The sequence below is a fragment of the Octodon degus genome, unplaced genomic scaffold, assembly GCF_000260255.1.
Source record: "Octodon degus isolate 3935 unplaced genomic scaffold, OctDeg1.0 scaffold00395, whole genome shotgun sequence".
Classification (NCBI taxonomy): Eukaryota; Metazoa; Chordata; class Mammalia; order Rodentia; family Octodontidae; genus Octodon; species Octodon degus.
The window spans coordinates 16216-38174 of NW_004524971.1; the positions used below are offsets into that span (position 1 = coordinate 16216).

Here is a 21959-nt window from a genome sequence, read left to right on the forward strand (position 1 = left end):
GGTGGGGAAGTAAAGGAGATAAAATAAAGAATTAAGATGTGCTGCACCAACTCCCCATGAGGAATGTAATTATTACATATGCAAACATGTATGAATAAATTTGGGGGAAATTATCACATACTCTGTGTGACCTACATACTTACTCTCATGAATTTTTCCATTGAAAATGCTCTGCTCAAAGTTGGTAGAAAATACTGAATCTCTTCTTGTTTTAATGGCTGTCTGTTCACTCTTTGCTCAAGTAAATGCAAATGTTTGAAAAAGAACAAAGAACTCACAAGAGAAATAGTGGCTACCAGTAAGTACATCTACCCATAAGTGCTTCAAGTACCTCCAAGGTTGTCCCTCCTCTCTTCATTAAAAGCATGTCTTTCCAAAGACTTCCTTTGGCTACCACTGCACTGCCCCCATCATCCATGTCAGACACCTGACAGCCACACTTCATTCTCCCCAACTTTAATTATTTCTTATCACCTACCAGTTCCTACTGAGCCTATCCTTTTCATTCTGCTCTCTCTATTGCTCATTACTGTCCCCTGGTTCAAGCTTACATCTGTGAAGACAAGGACTGTATAGGAATGAAGCCCAGGAGGATTACATTCAAAGTGGCTTTTGGCCTTGACCCACCCATCACTCCCACCCTAAGAAGACATGCTACACCTAAACTCAGCTTCCTACACGGCCCATATCCTTCAGTTTCCCACAGTAACTAAGACCCATGAGTTCTGGGCTTTCCAAACAACTCTGAAAATTGTTGAAACTATAATCAAACTGCATAACATCTTAAGGTCATTCCCATCTTGCCCATTAAGAATAAGAGAGGGATCCCCATTAGAGGCTGTATATAAAATATGCCCAAGTCTTGTATTCAGACCTTACTGGGCCTGGTCAGGAGAGACAATCACTAGATGCTGGACCAGGAGGGGTGTATTCTTGTCCCTGGCTCCCTACCTTGCTGTCCCAGGACTGAATAGCCTCCTTGGCAGGACAGTACTTTCATCATGCCATTCCTAGCTGGGAGTCAGCCCCTCACTACTGACTGAACCCATCAGAAGCCATCAGCCAAAATCAATCTATTCTCTATTAAATGGTATCAGGTATTTTGTCCCATCAGTAAAAAAGTGAGTAGTACAGTCTACCACTTTGAGAGATGTCCTGTGACAGGGTAGAGACTTAGTGTGCAGCCCACAGACTTGGGTCTTTTCATCCCTCTCTGATGGACTCTCCTTGCACCTGTGATTTAGGATGGACGCAAGAGGTGTCATTGTATTTGTTCCTCTTCCATGTTCATTAGCTGAAACACTGTCTTTGATGTCTGAAAGTTTATCTTCAGTTTTGCTAGCTTGCAATGGAGCTCTTAATATCTTGGATATCTGTATGAATCTGTTTAATGCACTGTAATTCTTTCCTGTATTGTTCATTCAGTGTTTCCATCATTTTTCTATTCTCCTCCTCTATTTTTCTATGTCTTCTTTAGATGTGCTGAGCAATTCTTTCACGACTGTTGTCCTTTCTTTTTGGACATGAGAGATTATTTTTGCTCTTATTTCTTCTATAGCCTAATGGACTTGTTTTCTTTTACTTCAGTTACTATCATTTCAGAAATTTTATGTGTGGTGCTTCCAAGTTCTTATATATCTTTATCTCCTGGATTTGTTCTGGGTGGGCTAGAGGACTGAGATTGCCTTTTGCCCCTGTGCTTTGGCATTTCTGAAGCTCCCAATAATCACCCAGTTAGAGTCCCACAGGCTGCCCAGAGTCTGCCAAAGTCCTTAAATGACTCTGGGAAAGCTCTGCACCTGTGCACACTGGGCCCACTGACTGCAGCTCCCCTGCATCTCGCAGGTCACTCACAGTCCTCCTAAGTTCTTAACATTTGGAGTGCTACCAGCAGAAGCCCCACGCCTGTGCGCTGAGGTCTTAGGAAGGTCAGAGCTTCTCAGAATCCTGCAGGCTGCAGTTTTTCCTTAGAAAGCATTTAGTGACCTTCTGCCAAAGTTCTTAAATGGCATCGGGAGAGTGCCGCACCTGTGGAACTAGGCCCACAGATCATAGCTCTTTTGGGTCCTGCAAGCCATGCAGAGTTCTCCTAAGTTATTTCTTTTTCTTTTTCTTTTTTTTAAGAGAGTACAAATTTGAATTAGAACAGAAAAAATTACAAGAGATACATATTTTCACTTAACAAAATAATATTAATTTCACAGTATTTTTGTAGTACATAGAGTTGTCTTTCAACCAGTCATTCACATGGCCTGATATATGCATGTAAAATTGGAAGAAGAAAAAGAAAAGAAAGAAAAGTATAAGAAACTAAGAAAACAAAAAGGAAAAACAACTAAAGAAAAAGATACAAAACAAATTAAAGCATTAACTGCTTCTTTCCATAAGTTCTTAAGTTTGGAGTGGCACCAGCTCTGCTATCTTGGGTTTTTATATGTAGAATCCTCTACAGTAAAATTACAATGTATAATGCAGTCTTTTCTGAGAAACTCACCTGGAGCTCAGTTTTATCTACCTACCTTAAACAATAATATAAATACTTTATGGGACACCAAATATCAAATTATTAATAGCAAACACCATAACACTTTCCCTTTTAGTAATTGGTGTTGAGAAATAGCCCAACAAGTTGACATGAAGGCAGAATTTTGTATTTTCACCAGAAAAACAATTCACTTCCAATGACAAATAACAACTGGGTCACTAAAACTACCTGTCATGCATCTAATGAAGACAGATTCTCCAGCTACAACATATACTATGTAATATCCAAAAGTGCTGCTGTAATTCTCAGCTAATTAACGTCTTGCCTTTATGAGAGATGTCATGGCCCTAGCTCTTTTTGTGATCTACTCGGCCCTCACAAGCACTGACAGCCATGCAAGGATCACAATGACCCAATTAGCACCCACCCTACCCTAGGCTTCTGCTTCTCCCCAGAGCCCCAGCATCAATAAATCACACCTTCTCACAGAGCTCTTCCCTGACTGCTGTAAGGGGCATTGCTGCCCAAGGAATAAAGACAACACTTCTAAGGAAGAACTAGTGGGAAAGACAGAGACAGCAAAAGGAGATTATTTGCCTTCCTTTAGCACCACAGCAGTCAGCAAAATTGAAGAACATCAATTCTGACTGATTAAGGAGACAACTGCACTAGCAAATAAATCCATGACTGGTTCATCTGAAGAGCTGTGGTGATTATCAACAGTCAGCAATTAGATGCATGTTTGTTCATTTAATAGAGATACATTGAAGACCTTCTCTTGCCATTTTTTTCCCACATAGCTTTTTTCTGCCATGAATAAGAAAACTTTTCTTTCAAAGTGATATAATATGATGTGCTTGCTTTATGCCCTAATGAATACACAGCAATCAGATAATTTATTTGAAAGATTCTAAATTGTTTTACTTCATTGAAAAAGGATCCATAATGATGTGCTACTCTCCAAGCAAGGCCTACAAAGCTTTCTACATCCATAATAAAGCTGTAGATTATTCACTGCATATAACAGCCAATATCCTTGTAATTTTGTTCTAAACCTGTAAAGCTGATTTACTGCTAGATTTCTTCTTAGTTTTCTGAATAGTCACTGTTACCCAAGCATTATCCAAATATATAGGTCAGCTAATTGTACTTTTAGTTTGTTTTCTTCATAGAAACAGTATTCTTTTATATTTTGATGCTAATCCAACTCATATAATCTAGCTTTTGGGTAAATACCTGCCACCTAATTTGATATATAAGTATTAACAAAGGCAAATAAACAAATGTGGATGCATTTAAAGATGGAATTCTCTTACAGAAATTTCAAAAAGACTCAATTTCTACCCCTATATATTATGCAAATCTACAAGGATGTCTACTGTATCATATTTTATAACAATATAATAATTGAAAATAACAAAGATGGACAAAGTATGAAATAAATCAAATATAATGGAAAGTTACATGGATTCCAAAATTAACAGTGTAGGAAAACATTAAAAGAAATGCAAAAATTCTCCCAGGAATCTAAGCATGGCGATATACTTTGAGAGGCTGAGGCACAAGGGTCACAAATCTGAGCCTTCCCCAGGGAATTTACCAATTTCGCAAGCCCCCATTTCTGAAAAAAAGTTCCTAGGTTAGTGCAAGATGGAAATTTTAAAAACACAGATCTATATTATGCATACACACATAGCTCTTTGTTTATATATTTGTTTCAAACAGTGTTCACACATATATATTTCATTATTTATAAGATGATCTCAATTTTGTTTTATTATTGGGAGGTCTGACTATATATTCATGTATGTGTACATAAGTACAGATCAAGTATAGAAAAAAAAAGCCTGAAAAGAAAAATACTTAAATATTTTTAAAATACTTTCAGGGAATGATAATCTAGGTTTTTTTTTTCTTTTACCTATTCTGCTTATGTAAATTTTTAATTCTTAAGAAAAAGTTACATTACATACTTAACTCACTTAAATTTATTTTTTTCTTTTTAAAATGAGAATAAAAATAGTAAAAAAAAAAAAAGGCAATAGAAATGATACACAATTTCATTAGACAAAATGATAGAAATTCAAAAATGGTTGTTGTATTTCATATTGTTGGTTTCAAATTACTTGTTCAGATTACCAGATGTATGTATGCAAAATTGTTCAAAAAATTACAAGGAAGAGGCTAGGGAGATAGCTCAGTGGTTTAAGTGCCTGACTAGCAAGTGCAAGGATCTGGGTTCAATCCCTGGGACCCATGCTGTGCCGGCTTCTGAGCTGTGCCAGCCACCCAAACCAGGTGTGGGGTGCAGACCTGTAATCCCAGCACTGGAAATGCTGAGACAGGAGGTTCACTACCAGTTTGAGCTACGTAGTGAGATCCCATACCAAATAAATAAACAAATAAATAGATTTTTAAGAAAATAAAAAGAAGAAAGAAAAGAAATATGCATTAACTATTCCTTAAAATAGACTGGTAGAAATTAGCAGTACAATTATCCAAGCTACTTTATATTATATAAAAAATAAATTTTCCCTTCCCTCTTTCTCTTTTCCCTCATCCCAGTTGTTCTTTCTCTTTAAACAGCTTCTTCCCTCTCACAGTACCTATTGTACCTTTCAGATTGTTCACTCTTTCAGGTTCTTACACTAGGGAGACAATGTACACTAGCGTGAAGTCCTAACCTAAATGTTCTCAGTGGATAATGTCCATCATTAAATATTTTGATTACCACTATGGTTATAAAAACATTTAAAGGGTCAGAGACATATCATGTGTAGGCACAATTCATACTAGCACTCAGGAGGCTGAGGCACGGGATTGCAAATTCAAGGGAGTTCAAGGACAGTGTGCCTCAAACAAGAACAATTCAGAAATAAAAAATGATAGCATAGCATTTTCTGCTTATCCATAGAGCTACGTAGGAGTGAAGCTGAATCCATAGAATTCTAGATTATCATACTGATTCAATGCCAGAATAGGCAGGGACTGAAGTAAGTGGAGCCCCTCTGAAAACGTGCCCCTACAGCACTGCCAATGATTCTCTCCAGCTCTAACCCATCTGTACTGGGACCACTGTGTGTGGTACGATAACAGGTGCCACATAACACAACTGGCCAGAATTCAGGCCAGGTCAGGGTTCCTGTTGTGCGGGCTCTGGCCCTTCCTTAACATGGCACCATGGAAGCTGCCCTCACTCCAAGCCTGCAGACACAAGGCCCATGAACATCATGTACGGTAAACACTCACTGTATAACAATAAAGAGGAGCCACGTCTCTTCCCACAAGATTCATATCTACTTAGAGAAACAGAGTAAATGTTTAAAGAGGATGATGACACATAGCATGCCCTTACTGCAGGGTGTGGTGCAATCTGTAATCCCAGCACTCAGGCAGTCAAGGCAGAAGGATTGCCCTGAGTTCAGAGCCAGCCTAAACTACATACCAAGATCCTGATTTCAAAAGCAAAGACAAAAAAAAAAAAAAGAAAGAAAGAAAGAAAGAAAAGAAAAGAAAAGAAAAGAAAAGAAAAGAAAAGAAAAGAAAAGAAAAGAAAAAGAAAGAGGTTCATACAATGCAGAGATTAGAACAGGGCAATAAAAGAGAAAGTGTCATGCTTTAGAGATAGACTAGTGTAGAGAGCATTACAAAATATACCTAAAAGGCAGATTTTTAAAAGCTACAGCACTCACATGGTCTCCTAAGGCAATATAAACATGAACATGGCCTTCAGTTGAAAAAGGAGTTAATTAAATGTATTTGCATTCCACATTTTGATTCACTTTCTATTTACCAAGTAGATAAGCAAAACAGCAAAAAAGAGAGGAGGAGGAGGAAGAGGAAAGGAGTGAAGGAGCAGAGGGGAGGGGAGGGAAGCGGAAGGAAGAAGAGAAAAAGAAATCATCTCAGAAAGATCAATTTTGACAGCAGTGAATTTTTTGCTGCTTACTTATCATTCCCTAAAGGAGCCTAAAAAATGCAAAATCAAGAAAATGTAGCCGTATTCATGTGCTTTTTGTTTCATAAGTAAAATACATGTATTTGAGACTATTTGTAGACTTCTAGACATAGATAATAATTTTCTAATTTGTATACTATTCCTGAGCAGTTCAGTAGCTACTGTGGAGGACAGAAATATGCAAAGTTTAAAATCAGCACGCACATGTTCACACAGCAGAGTCGTAAGGACACCCTCCCAGACTTACATCCAAACCGCACAGAACAACGCCCCTACCTGAAAGGGCGAACTCTCCTTTCTGGCTTTCACTTTCTCTGATTAGAAAGGCACCTGTCTGATTTTTTGAATACAACAGTTGATTTTCTGCATCTGCTCTTTTGAGTGCTCCAAAGAACCACCTAAAAAAGAGATATGTAAACTTTAGTTAGCCTATTAACATTCATTTTGAAGGCACAAGAAACTTGGCAAGATCAAAAACATTTGTTATTTTTAAGTGAAATTATTGCAGATATAAACGGCAGCTTTTGACCTTTAAGGTGATTTTTCAGGATAACCATACCAGGACTAAATAAATAAATAAATAAACAAACTGTGAAGCAGATTTTGGCTAGTGTCCATCACAACACACTTTCATCCCCCTGAATCCTACAGCTTTAAACTGTCCTCTGTCACAGCAACACCGCACAGCAGACCTTGCCATGTAAGCCAGCATGTGCCAGCTACTGAAATTACTCATCGTTACCATCAAATTGCCTGAGGCCTCACCTAATAGTTTTTATCCTTTATTCCAATTAAAGGATTCCTGTACTTCACATTCAAGTGTGCTGAGTTTAAAATGCACTTCTCCAGACCTTAACTTCGTTCTTTTTCCGCCTGTGTCCTGCCCAACTCCACTCTCACATGCTGTGATTTTGAGTATTTAGGAGGAATTTAGTCATATAATGGAAACTTTTTAATCAGTGGAAAGATGATGTAGAAAAGCTATGTCTACCTGGGGCATATTCTTGGTGCTATTTCTACCTCTACCTCTTATCTCTATGCACTTCCAGAAATTACTTCCTTGCCCTTCTAGAAATCAGTGCTCAACACAATTATAAATCCATTCAGCCCACCAAAGAATTAGAGGCCAGACTATCACAGCTACTCTGAAATGTATCAAGTGCTAAGAACCAACATGATTTAATAAGCAAAATCTGAGAACACCTGCTTTTCACAAACAAGCCCTCCCTCACTGTAGCACCCTAAAGCTGAGCATGATCATTAATGAATTTTAGATAAAACACTCTTTTCAGACATCATCTTTACAAATGTAAACACCCTAAGAGAAGAATGCGTTATTGACACTCTCAAATGTAGACACGAGGGAAAAAATACAGTTGGGAGAGAAGACACAGGCCATCAACCATTACCTCAAGTTTGCTTGACAAGTTGTTAGTTGTGGAGATTGTGAGGGTGTTAACTGCAACAAAATTAGGGAGGTTGGCAAAAGAATTAGAAGAAAGAGACATAATAGTATAAATATTGCCTCCTAATGAATACAGGGGGTTTATCATTCTTCCAATTATCTGACTATGAATTACAGCACACTAACCATAAGCATCAGGACATTTCAGGTTATATTGTAACAACAAATAACTAAAACTCTCAATGGCTTAAGAGAAGAGGTATCTTTCACCCTTTTCTTGGTCATGTGGAGCTATGTTCTGTCTACTCACAGAGGGAAAGTCTATCTTTATGTGCCCATGCTGCTAGGGCTCGGAGCTTCATCTTGTTAACAAATAGGCCACCTGGCTTTGTCTAAATGTGAAGAGAATAGGAAGCGCAATCTAATTATTCCCCAGAAGGCACAGAACTGGAAACACTAGGTGTGCTCCATATGGCTGTCATCCTAGCCCAATTTCTGTGTCCAAACTGATGTCCACCAAGTATTGTGTGTCCAGTTCAAACCGCACAAGGCATGAAAATGTTCTGAAGTATGGTATCTTAAATTCACAGAAAAGTAAAACTTCATTTTTTAAATTATCTCAGAAATAAATCAAGAGAATACCAGAATGTAATAGAAAAACTCATATAGATCCAAATATACAAATTAGTAAAGACAGGACATATTATTCAATAAATGATGCTGGTACCATTAATAATGCACATGAAAAATACAAGTGCTACCTACAGCACATATAATAATTTTACATAATGGTATAATGTAAACAACAGACTTTTAAAGTTTTCTGAACACATTGGACTGGGACAAAATAAATAGAGAAAATGATATACTAACTTTAAGGAAAAAAAAGATAATATTTTTACATCACAATTAAAAACTTCTGCACTATCAAATAAAAGACAATCCACAGACTAGAGAAAATATTTCCAAAATATACAACAAAAAATAAGAATAGTATATAGATTACATTGAGACCTACAATCAATAAGAGACAAAAGCATAGGAAAATTGGCAAAAGATATAATTAGCTCAGAGAAATGGAAAGCCCAAATTAAAAAATGGAAAGAACAAAAATTCACCTGCTAGCTGTGTTAGTAATTAAGTATTTCCCATAAGACCACAATGAAACACAAATTTACACTTTCCTAGGATGGCCAAATCTTTAAAACTCTTGCATTATTAGTATTGGGGGAAAAATGAGACGAAAACCTTTATACAATATCAACAGTGCTATGATTTGGTACAAGTTTGGAAAGCAATTCAACACTATCTGACAAAGCCTAATGTCTACATATTACTAAATTTCACTTCTAGACTATATGTTGTATTTGCTCAAGGTGATACAGAATAGGAAGGATCACTGAAGGATTCTGGCACTCAAAATTGAAAATGAACCCTGGAGCACAGGTCAGTAGTAGAGCACTTCTTTGTCATGAAAGAGGCCCTGGATTTGACTCTCTGACTCTCTTGCTCTCTCGCTTTTGCTCTCTTGCTTTCCTTTCCCCTTTCTCTCCCTCCCTCCCTCTGTCTCCCTCTTTTCCACCTTTCTTTCCCTCTCCCCCTCCCTCTCTCTGTCTCTGTCTCTCCGTCTGTCTGTCTCTCTCTCTCATACACAAAGCGGAAACAACCTAAGTGTCCAACATAGGATAATAACCTTGACTGAATATTAAATAGTATATTATGCAAAAGTCAAAACAAATTTTTTGGGGATGAAAGGCAGTTCAATGATATACATCATCGTAATATCATTTTTATAAAGTTTAAGCAAACACTTTGTAAAATCAGTACATATTCTTTATGAATACATGCATGCTTAGGAAAAGCTAATTGTTAAAATATGCAAGCATTCTTTTAATTCTATTTCTATAAAGGGCAAAGTTTCTTCACACAAATATTCCCACCAAAGAAGCATGGTGAAATATACTGATCAAGTCAATGCACTTTCCTGACTCAGACTGCACTGATTATATATCAACAGAGAAAAGTTGTATCAATATATAAACATGCAACTTTTGACAGGAATTACAATTTATCTAAGAAATTCAATTCTTAAAACTATGATTACATCTCCTTCATTCTTAAGCACAAATACTGCCTTATATAAGCTTTATGTAGGTACAATACAGTTGTGTTTTAGGCAATCAGTTCTATATGTGATGTGCTTAGTATTGGATCCCATTGCTTTATAAGCAAATCATGTCAGTATTGAATCCATAGAAATGATGAAACAGTTACAAATATTAGACTGGATGCATCAGCTGACTTAATGTCTGGAATTTTACTTGGCTGAGCTCTCATCATGATGGGAAGGATATAAATAATTGTTTTCTCGATACAGTGGAATATCAGTGACAATATAATGCCATCTCTCATTCAAAGACATCATGCCTGTTATAGATTGCAATTTTCAATGCATACGACAATACAGAGAATAACAGGAAAAACAATAGCTCATTCTACCCTTTGTATATGTGAAAACTGTCCCTTAATTGAAATCTGAGCTGTCAGCAGGACTACTGTTCTCATCAGTTCTGCATTATAGAAGTTCCTACCAGCTAGATTCCAGAAGGGCATTCAGACTCCATCCCTGCTTAACCGCAATGACCCTTTCCCACCCCCTCATCAGTCTGTGGTTTTTATGGTCAGTGAGTGCTGAGATGCGAGCTAGACACTGTATGAGGTGTGAAGCATTGAAGCATTACAGGACAGCATGTGCCTCAGTAGTGCTCATAGCATCAGCATGTGGACTGTTGCTAGAAATGGAAATGCTTGGACTCTGTTCCAGACCTTGGAAACAGAAACACCGGCAGATGAGGTACAGCAATAAGAGTTGTTTAAAAAAAAAGAGTTGTAATAAAACTCCCAGGTAGAGCTGATATATGTGGAAGTTGAAGAAATACTAAGGAATAATGAAAAACTTAGGAACGTATGCAGCATACCCAAGAATAAGTGAGAACCTGGTGCTTAAGTGTGAAAAGTCATCCAGTAAAATGACACCACACAACACAGGCATACATGATGCATACATTTTATTGATATTTAGTAAAAAAATATTATTGATTAATAATAACCAAAAGGAGAGGATATATTTTATCATCTATATAGTAAGAGAAAGAAATGCTTCTATTAGTTGAAAACTAAACAGAAAATAAAATGTGGGGCCAGGGAGACAGCTCAGTAGAATCAGCACTTGCCTGGCAAGCACAAGGGCCTGAGTTCAATCCGCAATTCTGCCAAAAAAAAAAAAAAAAAAAAGGAAAAGGAAATGTGTGTCTTGTGTGAAAAGAGATTAAAATCTGAAATTTATTTTGCAGATATTTATTAAGTGTCTTTGCACTTTTCAAGGTCAATATCATTTGCATAAAAAGATCTTTAAGACACTTGGGTTTTTAAAGTAAATTGCAGTAATAGGAATATTGCACTTCTGTCTAGAGGAAGGATGATGAATCTTTTAGGGCTTTCAATGATGACAAACTGCTCACTGTGGCACCCATGCTATAGATGGCCATCACTGATCTATAGGGTTTCACTTTTGTCTACCTATTAAAAGGCAACAAATCACAGGTTATAGGAGAGAAATACTCTATAGGATTGAAATTTCTCTTAATTCAATGAGAAGAAAAATTTGTACTAATAGTGTTTGGACAGGATATCATGTCTGCATCTTATACTATGAATACCCACTACAAAAACAACAATATGCAACATATTATTATTATTTCTTTTTTTGGCAGAACCAGGGATTGAACTCAGGCCCTTGCACTTGCCAGGCAAGCACTTATTTAAATAAGCTATCTCCCCAGCCCCTGTATTAATTACTTACACTGTCCTACTAACTGGTTTTGAAACCGTCTCATTGCTATTTGTTTCTCAATAAAATTAATAAAAAATAAAAATTTTAAAACCACAGGTTATATGAAATTAATGAGAAATGATCAAAGCGATAACAAAGGGCTTTCAGTATCACTCTGCATTCTTCTTTGTGCTTCGGAGGTTTACAATAAGATGCAATTATAGATCACTTTAAATTTTACTTAAATACAAAAAAAATTAAAGAAATCTTTCCAGAATCTACATGTAAAAGTTCTGACTAAGAAGGTTAGTAGTTAGAATTGAAAGTACAAGACAAACTCCAAAAAGTTATAGGACCTGTGGTGACGGATGACAGAGAAGGAGATGGGCTCTCCAATGTGACCCTAGAGTCTCAAATCTAAATGGCTACAGTACAGCATGCCTGATACACTTACAAAGCAGAGTAGACTAACAGCTAAAACTAATACCATTTCATTGGGAAAGTTACTTATCATCCTATGTTTTGATTTCTTCATCTGAAAGTGGAAATTCTAATAATTACCATTATTCTGTCTTATTTGGGATTAAGAAAAATCACACCAGTAAAAAGCTTGATGTCCAGACCCATTAATGCTCAGTACCTCTCAGTAGAACTAAATGAAGGAAGAAATGATAAATTTAGACATGTTGGATTTGAGGTCATGATAGGACACTGGTGAATAAAGGAACAAGGCCTTGGTTTCCTAGTGGATCTGTATTGAACATTCAATTCCAAGTAACCCTTCTCTCCTGGCCTTCATTAGGACAAAAGGCCACCAGGTGGCAGTAGACCACTTTACTAATTTGAAAATACTAACTGTAGTGTGTTTAAATGGAGGTTTTGTGTTGTACAAGGAAAAAGAAAGCCGTAAGAGGAAAGAAAACTCCAAACTTATGCAGGCATTGTAAGTGTAAAACTCAGTAAATACTTAAATAATATAAATATCAATTAAATGTTAGGGTGTTAGGAAAATCACCATTCAATTAGATGCTATTAAAATGCCACTGTTTTATCGAATAGAGCTTTAACCATCTTAGAGATTGACAAAGTAGGCACCAAGGTTACTTAGAATTCCAATCAGATGGAGATCATTTCTACCTACACATTTTAAAGAGAAAACCCATGCCTACAAGCTACTAAGACTTATAACAGTTAACCTGTAGTTTCTTCCTCTAGTATCTCTCTAGAAGCCAAGGTAGGTCTTCAGTTCCCATAGACAGACCATGAGAAAAAGATTAAGCTCCTAAAATTTGTTTGAGAAAAAAACTTGGACCCTCCCTATTAACACAGAAAGGAAGGAAAGTGGATGATTCAACTTAGCATCACTACCCATGGGCAAGGTAAGCTGGGAGGACTCTGGCTTGGGAGCTCAGGTTTGGAAGACATAGGGACCATCATAGTTACATATGCCATGATGGAGAAAGCCTGCTATTGTCTTAACAGGTGTTGCTCAGAAGACTTTAGTAGTACTATGCCTTTTATAGAGCACATACAGCATGGGATGTGCTCCTATCCATATTTAGTCATTTAGGGAATGGAAATGAAAGGTCTTAACACAGGGTCCCCTGAGCAATTGTGCTTCTATATGACTCGCTTGCATTGATCTGTGTTTCAGCATTGCCAGGATGGCCACTGCAAAGTTTCTTCCTTTTTAAGCAAGCGGGGTTCTTCTTCAGATTCTTGCTAGGCTCAGTATCCCCTTAGACCATAGCAAATTAACCTTGCTACTCACTCCCAGTCACCTGGCATAAAAAGGACAAAGAATAATGCCTGTGGGGCTGGAGAGATGGCTCAGTGGTCTAAAGCACCTACTTGGAACAAGCTTGGCAAGGCATCAGGGACCGCAGTTCAATCCCCCAGCACCACATGCCAGCCAGCCCCGCCCCCTGGTGGGCTGAGCTGGCCACACACACACACACACACCACACTCTCTCTCTCTTTCTCTCTCTCTCTCTCTCAAATAAATAAAAAATTAAAAAAAAAAAAAAAAGAATAATGCCTGCATGTGTTTTGTTAGTCATTCTTTCAGTTCCACTTCCTCCACCATACCCTTTGTCCACTTAATCATGACTTGGGTTAAGGCAAGGTTTCATTATCAATTCTCCATAATGTTAATATTTTATGTGTATTGATCACGTGCAAGAAATCAAGCACTATTATCACACATTTTATGTGTTGACTCAGTCTCTCCTGCTCATACCACTAGCACTACTAGACTTCTCAAAATTTGTGCAAGTGCCTCTCACTAGTACTTACACATAAATACGTTTCTACTCTTGCATTGCTTTGCTTTGTTTTGAAATAAAACTCCAATTAACTTGGAATTTCAGACTCTCTGCTACCTGAACATTAACCATTTCTTCAATTTTATCTCCCCTGCATCTGCTCCAGACAACTTCTGGTTTACAGCACTACCATTAGTTGCACTGGTATTTCTTAACCTTGCAGACTCCAAACTTCGGCAGTACCCAGTAAGTACCCTAGTAATATACAAACTAGTGCCTAATTTTTAATTCATTGCTTATTTTAGATTATGTCTTGTTTTCACTTGCATCTACACACCTCCCTCAACCAAGGGCCAACTATGATAGCTGCACATACTTCTGGCAGGAAGTGCTGGCAATGTGTACCTTAGGGTTGTTAAATATTTGTTGATGAAACCATTAATACATGGGCTCTGTGGGTATTTCATATAATCTCTAGATTTATGCTGAGAATTGAACTTTCAATCATACTTGTGTTTTCCCATAATCTTTCATTTGGGCTTATCAGATACAATACTTTGCATAAAACATAAAGTTCCTAATGGCTCCCACTAACAGGGAGGTTGTAAAGTTAATTGGCCTTGGACCATAGATTTCAATCTGACCTCTGTCTTGTCTCCCAAAGTGAACATTTGCATGGGAATGTAAAGATCAAAAGTGAAACTTTCAGTCCTTCAAAATACAAGCCTATCAGTGCTACACACATGTAAAGAATGTGTGATAAAGGAATGATATCAATATCCAAGGTAGAACTCCCAGTGCCACAGAAATCAGGAAGTCTTTGCTTAGGTCACTTGATAAAGCTTTTCTGTTGCTGTTGCTCACCTTTATTGTCAGCCTAAAAGGGGAATTTTGAAGGAACCACTATAGAAAGGAAGTAAAGAAAACTAATTTGTGCTTTCCTTACTGGGGAAATGACTGTTTCTAAAAGAATCTGGTAATAACCTACAGCCACTTCCCTAAGTCTAGTTATCAAAAGTATGTTGTTCCTCATACAAAGAGTTCACAAAGAGCACAGTAAAGTTCAGACAGGCGTTTAATCTTGAAGCACTGTTGTGTTTCACAGCCATCCTTTTTTTGTGTAAAAGAAAAATGGGAGCCAATTTTGATTTCCTGAAAAAAAAGAAATGAACATATATTCTAATACTGACATCATTAAGAGCAATAAAAGTTTAAACTTTAATCTATTTTAATTTTGTACAGTACTCATGATTGTTTGTTCCAGAATCTAGAGAAGGTATTAGATAGTAAATAATTTCTATCTTGGTTACATTTTAAAAAGGCAAATGTAACTGAACTTTTAGTGCGTGGGAAAGCAACCTAACTCACAAAACGTCACAAATGTTCATTCCTATTGTTTCAATGAATAAGTTTTTGGGAAGTAGCATATTTTATTTTTAGGCACATTTGCAGTATATAATATCTACATTGTTTACAGTGAGTTGGGACATGGATATAACACATCATAATTCTTCTCTTTATCCTTTACCCCTCCACCCCTCTCCCTACATCTTTCGATTCCTTTCCTTTTGAAGAAGACCTATCTCCCTACTTCCTATTATCGTTTATTATTTTCTTTATTTATAATTTTGACTTTTCATATAAAAGAAACCAAGTAATATTTAATCTTAGAGTACTACTCTGCCATAAACAATGTCTTTTTCATTCCCAGAAGAAAAAGAAATTATAAAACTCATTTAATTTTTAAAATTTAATCCCCAGTGACATATTATATCATGATATAATATTGTACAATGAATGTTATATTTACAGAATAACTTATTTTTAAATAGCCTTCAAGCAATAAACAAGGCCAGATGGTGAGTTCAGTGAGCAAGTAGTTGGTATGTATCCATTCAAAACAGATTAATAACAACACACTTTGAACTTAACAACCCCTGTAAATTTCCTTGATATTGGCTTTTCTTAAAAAGAAATAAACAGGAGCATCTTTCTCCTATTTTGCTGATGCCAGAGACAATAGCCAAACTCTTTCATGACTGATATTGTACATACACATACCATCCAAATACATAAACCAGCAGAATGAAGGGCTTATGTCTAAATTTCAGCTATTATACCTTCCAAGCTAACACTGTGGTATGTTATGTCATTGATTAACTTCATAATTTTTTTATCTCAAAACATTGTAAACATCTTGAATGTATCTTTACCTTCTTAATATCTAATATACTTTATAGTTTTATGTGCTCAATATATTGAAATATATCATATAGGATTAATTTCAAATAATTTCACACATGGGAAAAGATGAACATGTAAATGATGGGCATATTACTTTTTGAGACTTGGTAGGATCAAGAGAAAGATAAAAGACCACTTAAAGTGACAAATCAAAAAGAATGCAGTAAAACAAACACACACACACAAATAAAAAACGGCCTGAGATTGTAGGGGTATGCAACCAGAGAAATTGTTAGAAGCCTTCTTAAGGAAAATACACTTCGAATAAGATTTAAAACAGATGAAAAATCCAAAGAAATGGAGGACAAGCTGTGTATACGAATATGCAGAAATCAACTACGTACCTGTGAACAAATGGATTTAGTGGACAGGAAGGAACAAGAAATGCAGGTATTTGATGTTTCTGGGTAATTCTCCATGAAAACCACTAATCCCAGGAAGAATTCAAGCTTTAACCGAATTTGAAAAATCCATTCATAGGATAAAATGCTCTATTTAATATTTAACAGGGGGAATTTTAAGTTCTGAGTTCATCAAGAAAATTCCCTTCAATAAATTGTTTAATGCACAAATTTAAGAAGTGGAAGTGTGGGACTAAGGAAGAGCCTTTCTTTGGGGAAGAACAAAAGGAGAATATTAAAAAGTTTAGAGCCAGAAAATAATTTTTATGAGACTCCACAGGCATATGTGTATTAATAAGTATGTGTAATTTTATGGCAGATAATCTGTCATTTGGTGAAATTCTCAAAGATGACAGAAACAAACATCTGCTTCAGTAAGGCTAATGCTTCTTCCAGAGTGACACAAAAATTGCTGATAAAACCGGCACCACAACCTAATTCATCCATTACTTTCAGTAGCTGAGCACCTCCTACTAAGTACAATTCCATTTAGAAACAAAATAGTGCGATGACTGGAACAAGAAGTCCTACCTTTGTGGTGCTCCTACAGTAGTGGAGAAAGAGAAATGATAAGCAGAATGAAGAAGTAATGGCAGAGCGTGTTTGAAGATGACAAGTGCAAAAGAGGAAAACTCGAGCAAAGAGAAGAAAGTGTGAATGCTTTAAGTTACTCTTGCTAGGTAATTGTATGTGGCAGGTGGAATTACAGAGGGCTTTCCTGTCTGTTCCCAAAGTGAAATCAATCAGGAAAAACAAATGAAGTTGTGAAGAAAAATTGATAGACTTGTTCAAAGCCATAGAAGTGTAAGATCATCAGCCACTCAAGGATTGAGGCCAAAATCCAGCTTTCTAGACTGCAGGTTGACTGAGCTCTGTTATCATCTGTTTCTAGTTCAGAAATAAACAATGTTCATCAACCTTACTAATTTTATTACTGATGAAAATGCAAAACACCAAGAGCTACAAATCCTACAAGGACCTGCTTAGGGGCTAATTCTTCACTGGAGAAAAGGGGAGAAATGAGTTAAAGAAGATAAATGTTTTATTAAAAATAACTACACAAAGAACAGAAATATTTTCAGTCATAGTGGAATATTTATGGTAGGAATTCATAAATACTTCAAACTCGTATAAACATCAAAATGATTAAATAAAATTATCTTTCACTTTTGGCAAGTAGATAATTCAAGCAAAATGTCTGCTCTCTAATCTTAATCTATATGTGGCACACAGACAAACACAGGTGTGTGTGTGTGCATGTGTATGTGTGTGTCTGTGTGTGTGTGTGTGTGTGCCCACCTGCAGCTACTATCATAGAGAAACAGATGTGCACTAGTCTTACTACTGTTGGGGGTTAAAATGTAACAGTCACCCAGGCAGAATTCATGTAAGACGCAGAGACCACCTAAGGTCAGATGGGCATATACATCCTAACATTTTTAAAAATGAGAGTATGGCCCTATGCATCCAGATATTCACTAATCATCATTGTCATTAATAATTACAACACCACCACTAATAACTTTAGGTTGTTTATAGCTCATATTAATGCCACTCACTGAATTTTTAAAATGGTAGAAGCTGAATATGTTCACAAAGCAGCTTGTTCTTGTCAAAATAAAAAACCCAGAGCCAGTGCCAAAAAAATACACCTTTTGTTGATGGTGTCAATAAGCTAAATTTGTCTGGAAACAAACAGAAGGATTTGCCAGGCTTGGTAGAATTATTTTTTCACCTCATATCTGAATGTTAGTTTCCTGCTTGCTTTTGCATGGAATTAATGGGAAAAGACGTTGCACAAATACATTCCAGCATCACTCCCAGGAACTGTTCTAAGGAAAGGTAAGCTGGAAACACAGCACCCACATATGACCCAGGCCACAGACTCAGCAAATGCTCCCCAAGAATAGACTTCCTCCAGGCTACAGCGCCCAAACTCAAGTTTCCAGTGGCCCAGGAAGACTGTGTAATGGCAAATATTTCAAAATGTCCTGGTTGGAGCTTAGAATGCCACGAGTCCAAAGTAAAGGGGGAGATTCTGAGGCAGGTAAGGCAAGGACCATATTTTAAGAATCACAACCCTGTTCTTGCACTGGCAGAGCTTTGCTTCACATCTGCTCCTGAGTTCTGAGTAGACTTTCTATAACCTACCTGAAACTTTGTTCTCTTGTGACCCACCCAGGGCCAAGCTGCCCAACACTGGACCTCATCCCTTTGTTTTCTATATATCTAAAACATTATAAATTAATCCAAATTTTGGGCAAAGTTTGTGAAGAGCAAAAGTTTAACTGTAATCCATAATAGCTTATAATCCACAAACTCAGACATGTACCAGAAATCTCTGCTGATAGAAACATGATATCTTTTCCCATGAAGAGGGAATTTCCCAAACCTTCTTTATCCTTTTCTCCAGGGCTCCCGTCCAGCCTTTTATAACATAATTGCCTGATGTTTTTGCATGCAAAGCAGCCTGCATCTCTAATCAACTTGCACTCCAAAATAGATTTTAGGTTGTTTCTGTCTATGTCGGTTAAACTGTTCTGCTCAAGAAAGGCCTACTAACTCAGTGGCACAAACAGCCAGAGTCTTTAAAACAGAATCTTCTTACCACACCAAATAGTTAAGCATAACAATTCTCACACTATTGTACATAGCAGATGACAGAAACAGAGCAATGCATGTTCCTAACATTTAGAACAAGTCCATTTCCAGGGATAAGAGTGAAGGATAGAGTTTCTTCCAGTTATATTTATGTTTTAAATAATGTCTATTGTTGGAATGAAAGCACAAGACAAGAACACTTTAAAATGTAAGTGTTATTACCCCTAGTAAACCTGACCAGCAGATTTTTGAAAAGGTATATGAAATTAAATTCCTTATACAAAAGAGCTTCTCTCACACTAATTCAGACATATCCTTTGGGTTGTAGCACAAAAGACTACTGGTAAGAAAGATTAGATGTATCAGAGCAGTGCCTGCTTCCTTCATACACATTTCCTTAGCTTACTTTGTTTGTGGTATTATTTGATAATTTGTACTTCCTTTCCAGGCTCAAGAAAAGTTAGAAGAGGCTCTGATTTACTAAACTATTCCTAAAATTTCCAGATCTAGTACACCACCTGATACTACATATACTGTCAATACTATAAAGTGAATATATGAATAAAAGTGCAATTGATTCTTTAGGAGTGTAAGTCTAACAAAGCTAAAAAAAAAAAAAAAGATGACCAAATATTTTAGATAGCATGACAAGAATATAGTGAGAACTATCTGAAGGTCTGGTACAGATAGCAAACAAACAAGTCAGGCTTTGCCCATTATGAGTAACACCAGAATCAGATCATCACAATGTCATGAGGAAGGTGATAATGACAACCATGAAAAAAATAATGTTGGGGGCCAGCCAAATAGCTCAGTGGATTAAAGTGACTGCAAACAGGAAAAGGGGCTGGATCCCTGGGCCTGCGGAGCTAGCCCAGCTCCCGGGACGCACTGAGACTGGGTGTGGTGACGCATACCTGTAATCCCAAACCTTGGGAGGCTGTAAACAGGAGAATCACTACGAGTCTGATCTAGTAGTGAGACCCTGAACACCCTGTAGACCCTTCCCTAAAATACAGGGGAAAAAAAAGAAAAAAAGAATGTTGGATTCCTGTTTTATACTTTATAGTATTATGGCTATATTGTCAAGGCAGATCTTAGGGCAGTCAACACAGATTTGTCAGTATCTCTGTTTTGTGTAATGGGAGACTAGAGTTAAAAGAAATGTGGAGGGCACTGGCAGACACAAATCAGTTACGTGAGACCAGCCTAAATTGTGTAGAATATGAAGAAGGAAATGCATATCATCCTCAAATCAATGCTGCCCTCAGAGTGGGTTAGAAATAACAAAAACTAATGGCATTAAGAGTCATACTTCAGGCTATAAACATACACATTTCTATGTATACACAATACATTTTTATGAAGTTAGATAATAACACTTATTTGTTGATTAGATGTATGGTCACATAAACATCAATAAAAATGGAAAGCAAAATGAGATTTAAATAAGACTTTAGTGAAGCAATACTAAAATTGTAGATAATATTACAAATAATAAATTATGAAGCTAAAGAAACTTCTAAAGTATCCACAATAAAAAACTAACCAGGGGGCTGGTAAGATGGCTCAGTGGTCTAAAGCACCTACTTAGAACAAGCTAAGCTAAGCAAAAGGACAGCCACCGCGGTTCAATCCCCAGCACCACATGCCAACCAGCCCGCCCCCTGGTGGGCTGAGCTGGCCACACACACACACACACACACACACACACACACTAAATAAATAAATTAAAAAAAAAAAAAACTAACCAAATGGCTAAAACGTAGAACCAAATATATTTATCTATGAAAAAAATTATAAAGTGATTGGAATGTGAAAGTGAAAGATAATAAGCCTGAAAAATATAGGCAACATGTATAAAAAGTATTTCATTAATAGTTCATGTGCAAGGGTGAAAGTTCAGCAGTCTCAGAGCCTGCCTGGCGAGTGCAAGGACACAGGTTCCATCCCCAGTACCACATGCTGTGCTGGCCACCAAAACTGGGCATGTTGGCCATGTCTGCAATCCCAGTGCTGGGGAAGCTGAGACATGAGGATTACTATGAATCTGAGCTGCATAATGAGACCTCATACCAAATGAATAAAGGGTTTTTTTTAATTTTTGAAAAATAATTTATTATTGCTTTTACATCTGTCACCAGCTATTTTTAAAAATAGACCAATCTTTTAGTCTAGATAAACATTACTATTATTATCAAAAATTATACATAGTACTGAAATATTTCTATTAAAGATAACTCTCCCTCCAATTTGTATATGCTAGACTCAAGAGAAATATTTTCATAAACAGAACATGTCAGTTACAAGACAGAATTGTGCCAGTTCTACAAGTTTCTATAAATGTGCCTAAAGTAAAATGTTCTTAAATTTTATATAACACATTTTCAAACATGTTCTCAAGCGAATAGTATAATATTCAGTTTTACACAACACCAAGCTTCAATGATAATCATTTTTCTAATCTTATTTCTTGTGAATGGATTATAAATGTTTTAAATACTGAGAAACATTTCAAAGAAAAATACTGAAATAAATAAATATCTGTTGAGGCTTATGAAGAACTGCAGAAAAAAAAGTAAAACAGTCAAGGCCAAGATCACATACATAATGATTAGAAAAACACTCATGTAGGCTACTATAAAAAGAAAAAGAAAGGTCAGAAGAAGCTATCTAATAATCATAGGTCATTTGGATGTCTGATAATTGGAGAAATATATTTTAAGAGCAATATATCATGAGGAAATGTTTTATAATTGACATTTATGA

At 36.6% G+C, this 21959-nt stretch overlaps 1 protein-coding gene across 1 annotated transcript in view; it reads right to left on the reverse strand.

Annotated features, from left to right (window-relative positions):
- Positions 1-6719: 6719 nt before the first annotated feature.
- LOC111814652 (tyrosine-protein kinase FRK-like) overlaps positions 6720-21959 on the reverse strand; it is a gene marked incomplete at its 3' end in the record, with an annotated part of 84726 nt that continues 69486 nt past the window's right edge. Inside the window, exon 2 of the mRNA XM_023708568.1 lies at positions 6720-6841. Coding sequence (XP_023564336.1) covers positions 6720-6841 — 122 coding nt within the window. The remainder of the gene's footprint in view (positions 6842-21959) is intronic.